Source organism: Lacerta agilis, chromosome Z (assembly GCF_009819535.1).
Source record: "Lacerta agilis isolate rLacAgi1 chromosome Z, rLacAgi1.pri, whole genome shotgun sequence".
In the NCBI taxonomy this organism is placed as follows: Eukaryota; Metazoa; Chordata; class Lepidosauria; order Squamata; family Lacertidae; genus Lacerta; species Lacerta agilis.
Window position 1 is genome coordinate 38667396 of NC_046331.1, and position 21429 is coordinate 38688824.

Consider the following 21429-nt stretch of genomic DNA (forward strand, 5'->3'; position numbering starts at 1 on the left):
GTGCTGCCGCCGCCCCCAGCAGCGCAGAGGTTAGCTACGCCACTGCAAATCGCCACATTTCCAAATCAGCTTGAGCTGCTTTAAAAGAAAAGTCCTCATGAGAATTCACCAGCCTTTTTTTGTGTGTGAGCTTCTCCTAATATACATTTTTTCCTATGGGGAAAAAATACTGCACCCCAATTTCACAGCAGCACTTTTTTGTCAATCAGAATTGATCTCAACTGATTAATTAAACCAATTTGTTGATTAAACCTTGCAGAGCTAGCTAGACTTCTGGTCTTTCCCAAATGATACGACTATCCATACCTGGGCTTGCAGAGAGAGGGCACAGTGTTGCTTAGGAGAAAGACATACATCACAGAAGGCAAGACAGATGACCTCCAGATGTTGCCAGGACTACAGCATCCTAGAAATTCATTGTCCTGGCTGGTGCTGATGGGAGTTGGAGTCCAGCAACACCTGCAGATTCTACACCCTGGATATAAAGAGAGAACTCACAGCATAACCCTCAGCTGCCAGTGAACCTCACTTATTCCCAGCTCTGGAACTTGTCGTGCTTGGTATTCATACCAGCAAATCATATGCCAGCCCAGTCATTGGTCTTGCCTTCCCCAGCATTCCTCTGGTGGGAGGGCTGGCTGGCTTTCTTTATATTTAAATGCTGGACAACCATGCAGGTATGCATTCATCCACCTGTGGCTTTATTTTGTTTTCTAAGTGCAAACTCCACTCCCACCCCAGTGCAAACATGGTCCAAGGATTAGGGGAACAGACAATCACAACGGGCCAGTCAATCTGTGCCACAAAAAAGCTGCTTTTTGTTTCAGATTTTCTAAATTGACTGCCCCCTCCCCCCCCCCCGGCTGAATTAGACACTAGAGGAATAGGTACATTCTGATGGACCGCCACAGGTCCTGCTGTTCTAAACATGTCACTGCTGTATTCACATTTAAATAGCAACCCATCAGCTGCAGGTTAAAAACTGATTTGCTTTGCTTTTTGCCCTGCTTTTTGGTTAAGACACTTTGATTTTTAACAGCAGATGCATACCTTTTTTTTTTTTTTGCTATTTCCTTAAAAAATAGGCACACTTAAATAATACATTGCAAAAGGTTTGTTCTTAAGAGCATATGCAAATAGAACAAACTTTTCTACAGGTGAGCTCATCCTCACTGTTTTACTGTACAAGCCACTGTTCTGGGCATGCCTCTGTATTGGAAAAGCTGAGAACAGTGGCTCATACAGAAGCCCAACGGGCAGCCTCCTCCCAGGATAATTGCCTTGAGGTTACATGAGCCCTTAATGGTCTGTAGTTCACCTTGCACACTATCTCATGGCACACTAATGTATCCAGCCTGGCAAGGACACAGCTCTTTGTTGCTAAGCTTTAAAGAAGAATTGCTGGAGATATATCATCAGGTTGGTGGCAAAACACTGGTTAATACATACAGTAATCTAATATAGCGCTAAGCTGGTCATGCGGCCTAGAGCTTTCGCACACTATAGCAGAGGCACACCAGAAGGAGCAGAGCGTGGCACATCTGTCGGTAGAACATTACAGAGAAGGACAATGCAGTGTGCCTCCCCCCCCCCAATTTCTTGGATGCACATTCTCAAGGCTGTATGCACCCTTCTTGGAATGCTTCTTATCTTAGGGAGTCGTCGCATATGTGCAGCACACGCATCCCAAATCGATCAGGCACACTGTGGAAAGCAGCATTAAAAAGAACAACCAGACAGGCATGCACCATCCTTTACACAAATCTTTACACAAATCCATGACTTCAGTGGGAATGTGAATGAGGGGTGTGTGTGTGTGTAATGCTGAGAGAGGATAAACCCACAGGTCAGTGGCAGAGCACATGCACTGCATGCAAAAGGTTCAATCCCAGGCATCGTTTGCTGAAAGGGTGGGATAGACCTCTTGGCCCGAGATGCTGTAGAGTTTGGTCAGCCAGAGCAGAGAGTCCTGGCCTGGATAAAAGGGTCCAGTTGAGCTTAAGGCAGTTGCCCCAAGGCAACCTTGTAAGCTGGTGGCCAAAGAAGGCTTCTTGCTTCAAAAGTGTATGCTCTTTCTCAGCAGAACCTAGGAAACCATAAGCCAACTCTCACGAAGCATAATAACAAGCCCATTGTTTGGAGAGAGAGCAAGAATGAGAGAGAAGGTGGTGGAATCATTTATACGAGTCAAATTTGGCCCTTGTGATAGCATGTAGAAGATGAGCTTTACATAGTGCATATGGACACAGCGGAATAAATAGTGCTTCTATTTACAATAAGATTTCAGCCTGGTTGTTGTTTGTTGCGGCCGGGGATGGCTTGCTTTTAACCCCCTCCGTCCCACCTTTCGAGCCGTCGATAAAGAGCAGGCGTGGAGTCCAGAGGCCAAGGAGGATTCTCTTGTACTCCTTCCGGAAATTCTGGTTGAGAAGGCCATATATCACGGCATTGAGGCAGCTGTTAAAGTAAGCCATGAAGTAGCTCACCACAAAAAGCCACTCTGGAATCTGTGGGATGATCTTCGAAGGGTTGATGGAGACCGCCAGGCCAATGAAGTTTAACGGCCCCCAGCACACTGCAAACAGGACAAAGACCACAAACATGGTCAGGAAGTTCCGCACGTCAGCTGTACGCACTTTCTGCTTGCAGTCTTGCCTCACCCGGTGCTTGACCTGGATCACGAGGATCCAGATCCGAAGGTAGCAGAAGGTCACGATGGAGAGAGGGATGATGAAATGGACCACCACCACGGTGATGGTGTATGACATGCTCACCGTCTGAGCGAAAGTGCAGGAATAAATCCTCTGGTCGTACTGCAGGGAGCCCACAAAAAAGTTTGGCAGGATAGCCACCAGGGTCAGCAGCCACGTCAGGCAAAGGTAGCCACAGGTGTTCTTCAGGTTGAAGAGCTTGTCGTACCGGAGGCTGTGGCAAATGTAGCAGTACCTGTTGATGGCGATGGCTGTGATGTTGAAGATGGAGCCAATCACGCTGAGACCCATGAGGAAGCCACTGATCTGGCAGTGGATGTCACCCATGGTCCATTCATTGTGGAAGATGGCGGTCAATATAAGAGGGTAGGGATAGACAGCCACCACAAGGTCTGCCACAGACAGGCTGACCACAAAGATATTGCCTAGGTGGGGGTGGGGAGAGAGACAAAGAAATAGTTAAACCCCTGGCTTGTGTAAATACTAATATCCAAAGAACATCTGTCCCAGCTTTCAGGGCACACCACAGTTTATAGAAGAGTTCTGAAGCATAAAATTGCACCAGATTTAAACTTCAGCCACTGGTTTAAAACCGTTAGCAGCTAATAAAAATTGTACGGTATTTGTTTCTCTGACTTTCAAGTTGTGAAATGAAGAGGCCAGAGAAATGCACTGTTATGGTCCCCGCTTATTGCATGTGTCTATCACAAAACAAAATGGAATGCTCTTTTCGGAGGGGTATATTTGGGTGAAGTGAACTATTTTGATTTGTTTCCAATGAACAGTAACTGGAAACTTTCAAATCACATCACCACCATACATTGGAAGCATGCACATATGACTTTAAGAGTCATGGTTTCTCCCAAAAGAATCCTGGGAACTGTAGTTTGTTAAGGGTCTCCCATCATCCCTCATTATTGGCTGATAGGAGTTGGCAGTGCTTTTTTTCTATATAAAAAAAAATGTTTAGGGTTACTCTCATTTTCTGCAAAGGCAAGGGTTGCCCATGTCTGTTCTGTTCTTGTTGGAGGGAAGCAATAAAGTTTTTGTCCGGCTTTGTGATTCGTGTTCTCTAAGCCTTCCATGACACCCATTATGCTCCTTAGCAGCTTTCTCCCAAGCTTTCTCCCAAGTAAAAGTACTGTGAGGTGTTAGGAGACTCTTATTCTCTTCACAGAACTGCAATTCCCAGAGTTCCATGGGAAGGGGTATTGATTGTTAAACCACTTTGGGAATATAGCTTTGTAGTAGTAATCGCAGTGGAATTCTTGGGCAGGAGTAGGGAATAATTCTACTCAATACAAAGTGATCAATTCAATCAACTGCAAATTCCTCCACTCCCTTGGGCACCCAGATCACTGCAGTTGGGTATTTCTGATTCCTTCCATTGGCTTGCCAAATGGATCCATTCCAAGAATCTGAAAATATAAGTTCTGAGTTGATATTGTTATTTAGAAGCCATACCGGTTTTGTAAACACACACACACACAGAGGTTTTGAAAAATGCTGGCCAAGAGCTAATAAAAATATATAGAAAGGTCAACTGAATTTAAGAAAGCAAAGGGGGGTAAAAGCTAAGAAAGTGGAAAAGTAAATATTTAGTGTGGTTGGGGAGGCAATAAAAGTGTTTGCAAACAGATAATAGAATTTGGCATACAGTCAGAAATAAGCCTGCCATATGCTCCTGTAGCCCCAGAAAGATAAACACGAGAATCTTGTTGTGGACTATAACTTTGAAAAATTTACAGAAAACATATTTATCTCCAGATCCTTCCCATCACTGATCTTCACTCTCCTGCTCCCCATGCATTTCAAGTATTCAGCTGGGAAAGAACTATAAAGTTCCTTCTGTTGTTTGGGAACACAGCAACAAGGAAGCCACAACAGTTCCGATCTTGTGCTGTTGGATGTGCAGATGGATAAGGACGTAGGAAGCTGCCTTATACTGAGACTATGGGGCCCTTCTAGCTCAGCCCAGTCTACCCTGATCATCAGCTCTCCAGGGTTCCAGGCAGCGTCTTCTCCCATCCCTACCTTGAGGTGTCACAGACTGGTCCAGGGACCTTCTCAGTGCAAAGAAGATGCTCTATCACTGAACTATGGTGCTTCCCAGGGTGTGTGTGAGAGAAGAAGTAGCCCAGCTCAGGAGTTAAGTTCAGGAGAGTGTAGAGAGAACTAGGCTTTTCCAGGGCAGACCCAACATATTGTGCTGTCTGAAGCAATAAAGAAGTCAGGCTTGCTACACTAGCAGGCCCTCCCACTCATTCCGTTAAGTGGAGCTGTAGACTTCTGCCCTAAAGTCCTGCTCAGGTGAGCAGGTGACAGCAAAGGTTGCAAGGTTTTTTTAGCTGGGACAATCAGAATAAGATCCACTATTTGACTATTGATTCAAAACCCTAAAATGTATTTTAAATAATTGACTTTTTAGTTTCTATTCTTTGTATATCATATTGTTTTATTGCTATGGCCGATGGCTGACAAAAATTAAGATTCATTCATAGTGTTCCTGATCAACAATGCCCTGGGAGGTGGCATCTGAGGACTTTCTAGGGCTCTGGTCTGTCAATTTTTCCAATCTGGTAGCCAGAAGTTGAGCAGGCACAAGATACTGTTCTGTTGCAGAGGCAGAATACAATTCTCCAAGTATTTATCCTAGGCCTGACCAATCCAGAGGCTTCATTCTGCCTCCCAATCAATCACAGAAGCTGTTCCACAATGATGAGGACACAGAGGTCTGAGCCTTTGGCAGAACTCACCAAACAAGGCCTCAACCTTGGACCTCACAGTTCTCTGTTCAAGGCAGTGGAAACCCCTGACAGAATCCAGTGTAACACTGCAAATGTTTAACCTGGCAGAGGGCAAACGAGAAGCAGAGATTCACAACCACTTGAAGATAATGCTCTTTCTTATTCAAACACTGCAATCTGTCAACAGACACTGAGAAAAGTGAGACTGGCATGTGGGATTGCCTAGTACATAGTGCTGAAGTAAAACACGAACGGGCACTGAGGAAGTACCTGTCGCTTGAGAGGCAACCATTAAATTCATGGGATCACATGCCATCCACCACCATCACAATGACTGAAGGCAGCAGACAAGGAGCATTCGCAAGAATCTGACATAACGATGAAAGTTTACTACAGCAATCCATTTGGCACTGACAACACTCTATAAATTCTGCTCAAATGAGAGTCTGGAATGATCATGTGCTTTTGAATGTTCTGCACCACCTGCAATCTCTGCCAAGCAGTAGCAGGATTCCAGGGGTTCCATGCACTCACCCAGGGTTGTGTTTCTGCTGGGAAAATTGAGGCACAGCAAAATCTACTGGCTTTAAGAAATATGGGGCTTATTTTACACATATTTAACACCTAAAGTCTTCCATGGAGGGGGTGCAGAACATTATGCCCCAATAGTGTCCCTTGTTGCCCCTCCCATAGCATCAGCAAGCTTAACTCCAAACCAGCAGTCAGTGACGGTTTCTGGTCTTCTGTAAGAAGTTGGTCATGCCATAGATCTAGAGTACCAGGAGTCTGTTAATGAAAGATTGAAATTAATAAACAGTAGTATTTAGATAACATTTGGCACATGAGGGGGGAAATGCAAGCTGCAGAACTGTGCCAGACTAGGAATTCTTGGGTTAGTTTATGCAAACCAGCCTGGCCAGGCTAGCTAAGTGCAAAGCCATTGAGAAACACTGGGCCATTAAAAGGGCATTTGACAATACAGAAAGCTACCACTCTGAGGAGTGGATAAAACCAAGAGATTTGGGAGGTTGCCAAGGTGACAGGGGTCTTCTTCTTCTTTGGCAATCACTCGTAGCCAAGTAAGATTGTCTTCCATAAACACGGTTTTAACAATGAGTCCGTAAGTGACTGTGGAGGCCAATTCTGGATCCACACCTCCTTCCACAGTGATCACAGTGTGGATTTGCCAAGCATGCCTTCCTCTTAGCATGTTTCTCCCTTGCGTCCTGAGTCCGAGCGTCTTCAAAGCCCATGATACCTTTGGTAAAGGCTGTTCTCCAACTGGAGCGCTCGCAGGCCAGTGTTTCCCAGTTGTCAGTGTTTATACTACATTTTTTAAGATTTGCCTTGAGACAGTCTTTAAACCTCTTTTGTTGACCTCCAGCATTACGCTTTCCATTTTTATGTTCAGAATAGAGTAGTTGCTGTCACAAAAACAGGTGTCCTTTTTGAAATCTAAAAATGTTCTGGGAACAAGGAGGAGGAAGTGGGCAGAAGTGGCGCTAGCTGGAGGAGGCTGCACTGAGAGACCAGGGGCCATGACTGACTGCAGCTCTGGAGCCATGCTTGCTGAAGCTATGAGAGGGACAATGAGAGACATTATTGGGGTATAATGTTCTGCACTCCCTCTACTAAAGACTTTAGGTGCAAATATGTGTAAAATAAACCCCATATTTCTTAAAGGAACTAGCCTCTGCTGTGCCTCAATTTTCCCAATGGAAACAACAACCCTGGGTGAGTGCATGGAACCCCTGGAATCTTGCTGCTGATTGGCAGAGATTGCGGGTGATGAGAAACCTTTGTAACAATATGGGAGAAAACCCCATTGACGTTTGCTCTGATTCAGCGGTAAATATTGTGTTTCCCTGGGAGAAAGCAATGAGATTGGATGAGCCCCAAGTTAGGATGCTGGTGGATCTTGCCCACTGCTGGTTACCCCCCAACTGGCAGAAGCTCTCTAGAAGCAAGAACTAGAAAATACTTCTGCTGCATAACTTATGGCAGCCTTCCTCAGGAACACAACAAAGGCTTATATGTCTCATGATGGACTGATAGGGCAGGCAGACCTGCAGAGGCTGCAGACAATGAAAGGGAATGTAATTTTCTGAACTCTCAAAGTGTTAAAGGTTAGAAATAATGCTGTCACCTGAGTTCATAGTTACATTTCTCAGTGTAGGAACTTTTCTTGCTCAGCTGTGTTACAAATCTAGCAGTATTCCCTCCCCCCACCCCCCAAAATAGTTCTTGCACTCAGAATTTGGAATCAAAGAATTACAGAATTGTAGAGCTGGAAGGGACCCTGAGGACCATCTAGTTCAACCCCTGCAATCCAGGAATATGCAGCTGCCCCATACAGGGAATGGGTCTTTCTTTCTCTGGTGTCTTCAATGTTGCACTGGTAACATCTTAATGCCAGGAACACTTGGGAATGTTGTTTTATAGGGCTTCCAAGAGCTTAGTATTTGCAACAGGCATCTTAAGGCTTACCCACACTTCTGCTTCTCCCGTGCCTAGAAGGCCTGGGATCAAGCAGTTTCCCACTTGTCCCTGCCACTTCCTTTGGGAAAACTGCTCTGTAGCACTGAATTGGAGCAAGCGTCAATCCGAGGGAAATCCGATTGGTGCTTGCTCTGATTCAGCGTTAAGGAACGGGTTTCCCGGGGGGGGGGGGGGAGTAGCAGGACGAGCAGAAATCTGGATGAGCCCTCAGAGACCACATGTCCCAGCGCTCATTGTTTCTGAGCATTCACATTATAACATGCAACGTGCAAGGAGCCTTGGAACATGTAATTCCCAGGGCGCCTGTTGATCAGAGTGAGCACTCGCGTGCCCTGGGAAGATTGCATTTCCCAACGTCTGTGTGCTTGTGGTTCTACAAGAGCAGCACTGAAGGCATTCAGGGGCAGGGGGTGTTGTGAGTATTCCTAGTTACCACTGCCAGATGATAAATGGAAGGGAAAGAGAAGGGGGTGGGGCAATGTAAGTTTGGAACTGGCTAAGAAGTTTTTAGAACCGTTCTCCCAGGGGGTTTGCCCAACAGAAGTTAGATTCAAAACACACACACACACACACAGAAGAAACTTGAGCTCACCACTGCTATGCAAGTTTAATATGCTTAAATTCAGGCAAATAACCCCTTTCCTTGCAGGAGATTTCCATTGGGAAACAACCCTTAGAAACATTTCCCTCTAGGAAAAGTCATGTGCATTTGGTGTAAAACCTAAGCTTATCTTGATGAAACACAGCTGCCTCCTGGACCAAAACCAGTATCTTCTGAAATCCCTCGGAACTGCAAGTGTGACAACTGTAACTGAAGACATAGGCGGAGGCAGGTTTTCCCACCAGCATCTTTGGGATCTCTATGGACAAACAAGGCATTGCTAGGCTGGTAGCCATGCCTCCCACAACCACCTCCGCCCAGTGGTGAGCAAGGGTCCCTTTATAGTAAGAAGCAAAGCAGCCCTGGGTGGGACTTCATTTTCCCTATATTGCCTCAGGCCCCTGATGTGGTTGGCTCCAGAGGCATTTGGGGGAAATGGAGATGGTAGGCAGCTGTAGTTTCAGCCAGTACTTTTCTCTGTGGCATACACATTGCCCTAGTAAAAAAGTTTTTTAAAAGGGAGGAGGAAGAGGAGGAGATTGATAGCCAGAATCAGGTCCCAGTGACCTCTCCTATGTTCATGGGTCTTGGCACCTGCCTGATTATGTCAGATGCTGGCACCAGGCCTGAGACAGACCCACTTCTCCTAGCCCTAGGTTCTCCCTGGTATGAGCCAGCAAAAGAAAAAACTGGTGTGGCATCATTGCACTGAGACTTTCACAACATGTCTCTGGCAGCTCCTTGAGTGGGCAGGGAAGTCATGTCATGTGTCTTCGTTTACTAGATGCAGGGGTGTAGGAAAGGGGGGGGGTTCTCCCCTGGTACCATCATGGAGGGGGGTGACAAATTATCAAGGAACAATTACTGCTCTACTAGGGCGGTTCATAAAAAACTTTTCTTTTTTTTTTCTTTTTTAAAAAGCCTACTCCAAAGGTCTTATCTTACTATACTAGGGATTATATAGCTATATATGAAATTTCATGCATATCAGTTAATATCTTGACCCTCCTCCACGAAAATAGCTGTTTACTTGGCCATTTTCCTATGTTGTGAAGACTGAAATTTCAATTCAGTGGAGCAGGGTCAAGGTATTAACTGCTATGGATGAAATTTCAGATATAGCTATATAATCCCTGGTTTAGTAAGATAAGAGCAGGCTTTTTTTAAAAAAAGAAAAGGTTTTTTTATGAACTGCCCTACTGCTCTACCCTCCGCTGGGCTTCCCAGGTCCTGGAAATTCGGCCTATGTGAAGAAAATGAGACTAGGCCAAGTAGATTAGATAACACAGAGCATGGTGAAATCACAATAAATAAAATCTCCCCTTCAGTAGTTTCAAGCACTACTACAGGTTCCACATAATATCTGTACTTCATTGTTTACTGTGACAGCACCTGCACTTTGGAACTCCCCACCTATTGCAACAAAGCACCTGCCTTTGCTAGACTTTTCAAACACCTGATAAAAGCATTCTTCTTTAGGCAAGCATACCTAGATGCTTAGGAAGTTGAAGTAATTTTAGTCTTAATATTTTAGCTTTTGTATGTTTTAAAGTAGGATTGTTAGTTTTTCTTGATTTTACTGCTGTGGTGTTTTTTTGTATTTTGTTTTGGTAAACCACTTTGCAGGTGTTTTTAAAATAATTTTTATTAAATAAATAAATAAACAATAAATATAAATAAAATAACACAAGCCCAAACACAATCCATCCTGTAGATTTAAGTATCTGTCCATAGTTGCCTACATGTTATCAGAGGCCCAGAATCCACATTCCTTTGTCAGAGAATATGAAATAAAGTAAAATCGTTTTTGCAGGCAAAAAAAAAAAAAAAAATCAATGGGGGGGGTGACAATAAATTTTTCGCACCGGGTACCACCTGACCTTGCTATACCTCTGACTAGATGTTATGAAGAATATGTGGGGAGGAGATGTGGGGCTGCTGCTCTCAAGGACAGCCACGTAACCCTTGTATGGCTGTTACATATCATGCCTTGAACTCATTACATATTATATACAAGCAGACGAATAGTAAAAATGCATTGCCAATATTTGCCAAAAACATAATGTTCAGATGAATAACTGAGGACTAGGATCATGGGAAGCTGCCATATACAGAGTCAGACTATTAGTCCATCCAGCTCATTATTATCTACACTACCTGGAAGCAGCTCTCTAGGGTTTCAGAAGGACATTCCCAACCCTACCTGGCAATACTGGGGATTGAACCGGAGACCTTTTGCATGCAAAATAAGTGCTCTACCTGTTTACCCCAAATTAAAGGTAAAGGGACCCCGACCGTTAAAGGGACTCTGGGGTTGTGATGCTCATCTTGCTTTACTGGCCAAGGGAGCTGGCGTACAGCTTCCAGGTCATGTGGCCAGCATGACAAAGCCACTTCTGGCGAACCAGAGCAGTGCACAGAAACACTGTTTACCTTCACGCCGGAGCAGTACCTATTATCTACTTGCACTTTGATGTGCTTTAGAACTGCTAGGTTGACAGGAGGAGGGACCGAGCAATGGGAGCTCACCCTGTCGCGGGGATTCATACGGCCAGCCTTCTGATCAGCAAGCTGTGGTTTAGACCACAGCACCACCCACGTCCCCTTCCCCCAAATTAGCAACCAATTAAATGAATTAGCAACCCACTTTTAATATTGTCTGCAGTCCAGCTTCTGTCTAGCTTAACCAAGATATCACTGAATCTTTCCTGTTCTACCAAAACCATTTTCCAAATCCCTGCAGAAAGTAGTAAGTCCTGCTCAGTTTTCAGCAGACATCTGGGTTTTTGACATGAGGACATTCCAGCAAAGGAAATTGGAGACAGCTGCATCACCTCAAACACCAGGCTGGACTCAGATGAGTGAGCCAGCACATCTCTGCTACTAATTTCTGGCTACTCTCCTGTCAACCAGATTTTTCCAATCTCCAGTTTTGTATTATTTTGACAGCCATAAAATCTGAAAAAGAAATCGTGGTTTCTAATCAGCTGTCAGTCAAAATAGGCCTTTTTATTATATGCTGAGCTTTGCCAAAAGGACAGAAGGAACAATTTTGACATTTTATAATAGATTTGGATATTATTTCATTTGCAGAAGTATTCATAACATTTCTGAGGAGTCCTCATAAAAATCAGATTATTTATAGGTTTCCCTTTGCCACTGTTCTTTATACAGAACATAGGAAGCTGCCTGATCCATCTAGTTTAGTACTGGCAACTCCCCACCTGACCAGAATCAATTCATGCACAACTGCACACATGCACTGTGGCACAAAATAAATAAATGAATACATTCAAACCCAGAAGTGGTGGGAGAGAGCTGGAAAGTGCTCGTGGTTCGTAAGGAGACCCTCTCCAGAGCCTGAAGAGGATCTCAGTGAGCCAAAATTCAAGAGGTAAGGGGTTTAAATACCTTAAAAAAAAACTTATGGGTTCCAAAATGGCATGTGGGAGCTCTCACAACTGTGGCACTACCCTTCTCAACAGCTGTTGGGCAGGAAGCTGTATTGCAGCAGGCTCAGACGCATTGTTCCCTGTCCTTTCTGGCCACCTGAAGACAAAGAGCATGGAGAGCAGCTAAAAAAACCAGGCCTTTAGAGGCTTTAGATGGTGCTCATTTTACTTATGCATGAGGAGGCCCACAACATAACCCCCACAAAAGTTGGGGGAGTTGCCTGTGTTGTCTAGAGTCTAGACACTGCAGGGTTTCAGAAAGGGGTGTCTTCCAATCCTATGTGGATTGAAAGAAGAGGTCTTTTGCATGCAAAGAAGATAATCCACCCCTGAGTTTCATCCCATCTGTGCATCCCATCCCATCTCTATTACAATTATTTGTAATAACCATTTTATCTTCAGAACAACTCAATAAATTAGATCTGTAAAAATGAGGGATGGGTATGCTAACAGATCCATGAATCAGTCAACCCAAGTCCTCTTTAAATCTATTAATAATAATAATAATAATAATAATAATAATAATAATAATACACAAAACATAAGAATAAATATTGTCAGCTCACATTAACAATAATAATCCATCAGTCATCGGTGATATATATTAATATACACCATCCATCTGCTCTGTTAATAATAATAATAATTTTTATTATTTCATTAAAGAATTGCTTCCCATGGGGCATTCCAAAGCAATTTACATCTACAAAGATTACATATATAAAAGCAGTTAAAACAATTGCAATTTCAAAAAAACACAGTTATTCTAAATATTAAAAGACAGTTTAAAACAACAATAGCACATACATAAATAAATTCAAATCCAAGCCAGGTACCGGGTGAGGTAAAGATTTTAGAAATCTTGCTGGAAGAAGAATGTCTTTAGCAGGCCCCAGGAAGCTGATAGAGAAGACTCCTGTCTGATATGGACTGGGAGAAATTTCCAAAGGGAGGGGTGCCACCACACTTAAGGCCTGATTCCAACACCATGAAGAACCAAGCTCCTGATAGGATTGTATTCGTAGGATGCCATCTAATGCAGAGCGCAGCAATCAGCTGGATATGTAGGGGCTTGGCAATTATAAGATACATGTTCAAATGTAGAAAAGCTAGTGAGATTTTCAGATTCAGTATGAACAGAGTCTTGGTAGGGGTGTAGTACGGGGCCTTTCAGGTAGCTGTTCCTAGACATTGGAACTCCCTCCCCAGAGAAGCTAGACTGGGTACTTGACTGTTTTTAATTAAAGGACTGGTGCCATGCTGCTGCTGTTGTTGTTGTGATTGTCTGTTTTTATATATAGGTTTAATTCTATTGATATTTAATTGTTTTTAATTAGGGTTTCCCCCTATGTTTTTAGCTGTTCTTATTTTATCTGTAAGCTGCATAAGCTGTCAGGGGAAAGGGTGAGATATAAATAAATATGTTGGCATCCGTCAAGAGACAATGGAAGAGTGCAACATAAATAGATAACAACAACAACAACAACAACAACAGTAATGGTAGGTGTTTATCCTTCCAGCACAAGTTTTATGACTACAAATGTTCACGGGATAACACTTTGTGTGTTTGTGAATCCCCACACCACAGGAATATACTTTTAAAAGTGCATGAACACCTGCAAATATGTCAAAGTTAATGCAAATAATCCAAGTCCAGTTGTGTTCTCTAACTAGTGCACAACCTCTGTCATGTTGCCTCTTCTCACTTGACCCCACCCTCTGCCGGGGTTCGGTGCTGGAGCTCCCCGTGCGTGAGCCTAAGCTGCCCACGCACGAGGTACCAGTTGCGGGGGGAAAGCGGCCAGCGTTCCATGTGCTTATGAGCACGGGCGCTGGCCAAGTCTCACAATCTGAAGGGAGCTGAGTAAGACGGAAAATGACTCCGAAGGTGCGTGAGTTGATGAATGCCTCGGAACTAAAATGATGCCTCGAAAACTAATGGATGCCTCGAAAACCAATGGATGCCCTGAATCTGAACTGGGAAAACCAAACCAAGGACGTTATCTATAAGTTTTGGTTAAAATTAAAAAATCCTTAAAACCTTTACCCCTTTTCCCCCAAAGAACGACAGACACTGAGCATATCTTTAGTGGCTTTGGCAAAACCCGCGTAGGCTCGTTTCTTGCCCTAAGCTAAGTTTCCCTGAGCTCTCAGTCCCTGCGCGCCCAATCTTCCGCGATACTAAACTAAATAATACTAAACCGAATATCTTCCGCAAATCTAGCCCTAGGCTAAACCTAAAAGCCTAACTAAAATCTCACCGAAATATCTTCCGCAAACTGAACTTTAACTAAAGGAAAAAACCCATCCAGCCCATCCAGCCCGCTCCCAAAACCCTTAAACTAAACTTGACCTAACTGAAAGAACTAAAGAAGAACGTAAATGAACGTGCCTAAGCGGGGAGCCTCAGCCTTTTATTAGGGAACAGATGTGACATCACGATTGACACCCCAACCAATAAAACCACTGTTGCTGCCCTCCAAAAAGGCGGGAAGCAGATTTAACGTTCATTGATAACTTTGAAACATTACCGGGACTATAAATTAAAGGCGGATTAATCTTATTGGCAAACCAACTATTCATTCTTACTTTCACTTTCGCTTTCACGCGTAAGGATACCAAAAGTAGTTCTCAATAACCATTAAAATAAACAATTAACCGCGGATCTTTTAACGGATCCACGCAGTGTATTCCGACAACCCTCCACTCCCAACTTCAATAACTATTATTGCTGTTGGCTATCAAGGCTTCAGAAAGAGACCCACTAGAAACTATTCCCTGTGTCTGCATCATATCTCCTTGTAGACTAGATTTGTTGTTGTTGTTCAGTCGTTCAGTCGTGTCCGACTCTTAGTGACCCCATGGGCCAGAGCACGCCAGGCACCCCTATCCTCCACTGCCTCCCGCAGTTTGGCCAAACTCATGCTAGTTGCTTCGAGAACACTGTACTGTCCAACCATCTCATCCTCTGTCGTCCCCTTCTCCTTGTGCCCTCCATCTTTCCCAACATCAGGGTCTTTTCCAGGGAGTCTTCTCTTCTCATGAGGTGGCCAAAATACTGGAGCCTCAGCTTCAGGATCTGCCCTTCCAGTGAGCACTCAGGGCTGATTTCTTTAAGGATGGATAAGTTGATCTTTTGCAGTCCATGGGACTCTCAAGAGTCTCCTCCAGCACCATAATTCAAAAGCATCAATTCTTCAGCGATCAGTCTTCTTTATGGTCCAGCTCTCACTTCCATACATTACTACTGGCAAAAACATAGCTTTAACTATATGGACCTTTGTCGGCAAGGTGATGTCTCTGCTTTTTAAGATGCTGTCTAGGTTTGTCATTGCTTTTCTCCCAAGAAGCAGGCGTCTTTTAATTTCGTGGCTGCTGTCACTAGACTAGATTACTCAACAGATAATACAGGAAATGCCAACCACATCCAACCTGCAAGAAATTCTATTCTCACTACAGCACCGTTGCCTCCTCCAAGTCTTTCGGAAGACTAAAAAGCAGAATAATGAAGAGCATGATCCTAACCCAAAGAGGGGGAAACAGTGGAATGCAATACCAAATTACTACATGCCTCTAAAGCTGCCTAAACCACTAACAGCATCCATGGTGGAGCATAAACCACCAAAGTGGCTCATTTTGCATAGATATTCATTCCTAATCCATCCATCCAAAACATTTAAGCACCTTTCTGTGTATGTTTGTATTTAAAAGGACTTTTCCCCACTTGGGAATAACCGGGAGGCCAAGGCAGCGCTACTTAGGATGGCAGGAACCCAACACAAACAAAATGAAGCCATTTTGCTCTGTTGAGTCCAAGAATTATGCAGACCAGACATAGATCTTTAATTTTAGCACAAAGCTATCCCAGAGTAGTACTGGGATGCATGTTCCACGTGCTTCTCATTCCCTTTTGGATCAGTTTTGAGATCAAGGGAGGCATAAATACTGGGTAATGCTGAGCACCTGGAAAATATGCCTTATTAAGCATTAATGGAACTTAATTCAGTGCCCGTTTGGGGCCAGTGGGGCTGAATGCAGGGAGGCTAAGAGTAGGCAGAGCCAGAACTAACAGCAGGCAGATCAAGATACTTACAACAGAGAGAGGCTGTTCTGGTTTTGCTCCCATCTTCCTCTTGTCTGAGTTCTGCAAGGGCAACACTGAGACTAAAGAAGAAGTAACAGATGCTGTCACCCCTAAACTGGCTGTAAGTCAGGAAGAAGAGAGGTGGAGGCTGACAGTTGGTTGGGGGCAGTGCCTCATTTGCCCAAATGGACCAGCCTCCACTGCGTATGGAGCAGCTCTTTGAGCTCTTTTGAGTCCTTTATGATTGCGGTGCAGAAGGATGTCAAAGACACCAGACCATCATCAGTGAAGCTGGGGGCTGATGGAGAAGTTTCACAGACATGAACAGAAACATTGGAGAAGCAGGTGAAACTGGGAAGAAGTAGTGATGGACAGTTCTCTATTTACCTCCTCACCCAAGAGTTTTTGGTGACAAGATGAATCACCGGTGCTTCTCATACTGCTTGCTGTCAGGTCCAACTCCAATGCAGTTAAGAATAGAGCTGGCTAAAATTTGGAAAACCAAATATTCCATCCAAATCTGTACATATTGCATGTGTTTCACTTTGAGTACAGGTTTCTAAAAGCCTAGCATGATGTGTTGCTTACTAAAATAACCTAAAACTTGAATGACAATAAGGCAAAACTAATATATTTCCTGGGAGCTTAGCTACCAATCAAGCATTGCAGTGTTGTAAAGGTAAAGGGACCCCTGACCGTTAGGGCGACTCTGGGGTTGTGGCATTCATCTCGCTCTATAGGCCGAGGGAGCCGGCGTTTATCCGCAGACAGCTTCTGGATCATGTGGCCAGCATGACTAAGCCGCTTCTGGCGAACCAGAGCAGCACACGGAAATGCCGTTTACCTTCCCATCAGAGTGGTACCTATTTATCTACTTGCACTTTGACATGTTTTCAAACTGCTAGGTTGGCAGGTGCTGGGACTGAACAACAGGAGCTCACCCCGTCACAGGGATTTGAACAGCTGACCTTCTGATCGGCAAGCCCTAAGCTCAGTGATTTATACCACAGCGCCACCCGCGTCCCTTGCAGTGTTGAGTAAGTATAATAATGGGGTTTGGTGTTAAGTGGCATGGTCTTCTTCTTTCTGCACTCCATATATATATATATATATATATGTGTGTGTGTGTGTGTGTGTGTGTGTGTGTGTGTGTGTGTATTTGTATTTTGATGTAATTCATTAGCTTGAGTGTTATGTCTTGGCCTTTCTCTCTGAGAGTTAGAGAAGGGTGAGACTGAAACTCGAGTTATTTAAACTGGGAACACCCAAAAGCATAATTTGTAATAAAATAACTTGCATATTGAAGAGAGAAAAAACCCCAATTAACACCAGTCATGGCTGGTGCTCATTGAGACTGGTAGGGTGGAAGGCAGAGAGGCCAATGACAGGTGGAGCCTGAACCAATGAGAGGTGGAACAAGTTTTGTCTCCATCCTCCTTCCTGCTGCGTTCTGCAAGATGAAGAAAGAAGAAACTGACTGGGGCTTCTTCTGGTGTGTGTCTTATTTATGCATACAGTACTGTATTTGAACGCTGACATTTTAATGTGATTTTCATGTTTTAATTCTGGATGTGTAGATTTTAATGCTTGGTTTTTACACATTACAATTGATTTTTATACATTGTAAACCACTTGCAGGCATCCCCAAACTCGGCACTCCGGCTGTTTTGGGACTACAACTCCCATCATCCCTAGCTAACAGGACCAGTGGTCAGGGGTGATGGGAATTGTAGTCCCAAAACAGTTGGAGGGCCAAGTTTGGGGGTGCCTGACTTAGAGGCTTATTTTGGCATCGAGTGGTGTATACATTTAATCACCACCACCACCAAACTAATTTGGATGAAAGACTGGCCTCCACAAGAACAGGGCTTTTTATTGTACCCCTTGAGCTCTGGAGTGTTCACTTATGTACCTCTTAAATAGCCTTTTACAGACCTTCTCCCCATTCATACATTCAATACATGGAGCAGAAGTAGAATCACACCTACTGATCCTACCATCTGACCACGAACTCACCTACATTAGTCAAAAAACAGCATTTTGAATGCATTATAAATAAACAGCACCAGATGGTGCTGGAGAGCAAAAGAAATTCTTTGTGATTTTCCATAGCGTTTTTTCCCCTTTTGTTATAATGATTTAATTTCTGACTCATTTATAGCATTCCCCCCCCCCCACGATGCATTCAGCATAAGGTCTGAAAAGGCCAAATGTGTGGAAATTGTGGGTGAGGCTTTTATGAACATTGGAAGAGCTTTTTGTTGTGTGAGAGGTTTTTTTTTTAAAAAAAAGCAGGCTTTAGGGGTTTTTGCTATTTATATATTGATTCTAAATTGCTTATATGTAATTGTTTTAATTACGTTATACTGTGATAGCACAGCATTGAAAAACAATATATGCATTCTGTAATCATATTAGTAGTTACAAGTGAATTAAGTGCAGGCACAGGGTGGGCAGAGGAGTCAATAAAGATTTTCACATGCCAGTGACTTTGTTAGGCTTACTTGCAAGGCTGCTATAAGGCAGGGCAGACAGAATTCTCCACATTTGCAGCACAGGATAAAACAGTCTGTAACAGACCAAGTTATGAGAGCAGGTTAGCAAGAGTTTCTCTCTGTCTCATTCTGCAAGTGGGAAAGCCCAGTCTAACTCACTTTACCTCCAGCTTGTTTCCAAGCTCACATGAGAAGCTGAGCTTGGGAACATGCCTTCAGGAACTGAGAATGGAATCCTTTTTAGGGATCAGCCAGTCAGTCATGCAGAGTAAGCCCCCCGGCTTTGATTCTGGTTTCCCTTTCTGAATAACTCAATCTTCCGCCAAGGATCTTAATGTCCAGTGAAGAAGAGAAGCAAAGCTTGCTGGGAAAGCTGTATCCTTCCCTTGCTCTTAAGCATCCTCTCCCCCACCCCCCTTGAAGTAGCAACAACCATTAAATAAGAAAACTGCCCACCCCCTACTTTCCCTGCACATAAACGGTTAAGCCTTTTCTGCCAGTCATGGATTAATGTTCCTTGGAAGAGAAGGGTTCTCATGTGCTTGGAGCTGTGTTTTGAAGCAAGGGAAGCTGGACTGAATCAAGGAATGTCACTGTTGCACACACTCCAATCTCCAAGCAGTGAGATACTTTTGAGGTGCCTGCACAGACCTAGGGTTGGGTTTCCTTGGAATGCAGGTCACCAGAGATTACCGTGTCACTGGCGATATATGGTTTTGGGGTCCCCAAAGTTATAGCTTTGGTTTCAGCACAGAAAGCAGGTCAAGCCTCTCTGGGCTCCTTCAGACGCCATTTGCATTGTGCACTCATCTTCAAACATATGAAGGCTGGCAACATCAAGCCCACTGTGTGGGAATCCCTTGCAAGACGACCACAGTGCCTGAAGACAAGGCAGTCAGGTTGTGTATCCACAACAGTGACCAGAGGAGAAATGACTGCTGGGAAGAACGCAGAGAGAAGAAATGCCATGGTGCAACTGCAGCAACACAGCCACACACCTTCGTCTGCCCCAGCTACAGAAAAACACGTCTCTCCCGTATTGGTCTCCACAGGCATAACAGGCACTGTAACCTTCCAACAGCTTGACTTCACCCCTGAAGACACACTCTTCCATTGCCTCCCGAGACAGACAGATGCCAACATCTTGACTTATGCTCATAATGGTATAAAGGTGGTTACATGCAATCTGGTTTTCAATGCCATTTGCATCTGCAAAAGGTTTGGGCTAGAGTCGACATTCTGCTTTGCTTCCAACTGGTGCATGTCCCATAGCTTCTTGCTGAAATCCTGTAAGAGTTTACAGCAGGCTGGTCCTTGGCCTATTACTCTCCTACACCTTACAGGATTACATCGCCTCCTGCCATGGAAGGTGGCGGAGAGGCCTTTCTCCTTTCTTCTGGAAGCATCTCCAGCAAGTAGTCTCTATGACAACACAGTTTTCTCGGTCAACTCTTTTTAGTCCCTCAAAAAGGTACATGATAGGCTTGGCTGCATTCATTAACTTAACAAAGGCTGCATTTACACAACATTTTTTTCTAGCATCAAAGGGGATCAAGTGCTTGTTTTTTCCTTGTAATCCACATATAACCAAGATTTTTTTTTTTTTGCCCCTGAAAAGTGCTTCTTGAGAAATTGGCTTCATTCCTAAAATAAAAGCTCACTGCAGATTGATTCTCCATTACCCTACAGCAGAGGTTTTCAACCCTTTTGAGTCCAGGGCTCCCTACATTCTTTTTGCACTCAATGTGAGGAGGCACCCCTGTGGGGCTCAGGAGCCCAGTTATGTCACCCCTTGCCTGCACAGCTGGCAGACTCTCACCCTTTTTCAAACAAACACCCTCCCTTGTGGAGGGTTCCCCCAACCTCCTCTCCTCCCCGCTCTCCTTGGGAGTCCTCCAGGCAGCACCTCCTGCTGCCCCTGGTCACTGAGCTGCCCCTCCTTGCCCCAAAGAGAGGTGCCTCCTCACACTGCCCCACAGCGGCCTGGGAAGGAAATGTCCCCAGCCTTAGTGGCCCAACAGAAACTGGCCAAAGATGACTGTGAGGCCAGCACCTTACCTTAGGAGGCAGCAGTGGCAGCAGCGGGCACTGCCAGGCCTGCATGGCAGAAAGGCTCCCCTTCAGTACCGAGCACACAGCTCTCAGGCAGGCCTTGCACACAGCAAGCACAAGAAGGGCCCAGCACAGTGCCTGCCTGCCTGGTCTCCCACTTGTCTGTCCAAGCAAGGGCTGGAGGACTAGCTGGTTGGGCTCTCTTACCCACTTGCTTGCTTACTCCAAGGCTGCCTCATCTCCTGGCAACCAGCACCCCTGGGGCACCATTCGCCTGGGGGGCTTGTAGCCGGTGCTCCTGCAACAAACAGCTGTGCAAGCCTTTGGGAAGCAGAGACATGAGAGGGCATCAGAGGAGAGAGGGAAAGAAAGAGAGATGGCGGCCAATGTTGCCCGTGGCACCCCTGACCATTATTCAAGGCACCCCGGCACACTGGTTGAAAACCACTGCCCTACCCTATGACCATAAAAAACAACAACAGGCGAAAGCTCCGGGTGTATACCAAGATTACAATTACCGGTATGACTTTCTTCTTCATTCACCTGAGCTGTATGTAAGGAGGAAAAGAGATGGATAACCTAATCATTGGAGATTGAGTACTTGCTTTTTTCTATGTAGTCCACAACTAGGTTTACTGCATATTTTTTGCCCCTGAAAAGTGCTTCAAGAGAAACTAGTTGTATTACAAAAATAAATGTGCATTGCCAATTAATTCTGCATTGCCCTGTACTCAGGATTCTTTTCCCCAGCTGGAGCTCACCAGAGCTCAGCAACGGCACCTCTCAGG

General features: G+C 44.5%; 1 protein-coding gene across 1 annotated transcript in view; it reads right to left on the reverse strand.

The window, feature by feature from the left end:
* Positions 1-1828: 1828 nt before the first annotated feature.
* The window catches only part of GPR50 (G protein-coupled receptor 50), a 43460-nt gene continuing 23859 nt past the window's right edge, over positions 1829-21429 (reverse strand). The window contains exon 2 of the mRNA XM_033138074.1: positions 1829-3136. Within this exon, the coding sequence (XP_032993965.1) occupies positions 2271-3136 (866 nt within the window). The 3' untranslated portion in view covers positions 1829-2270. The remainder of the gene's footprint in view (positions 3137-21429) is intronic.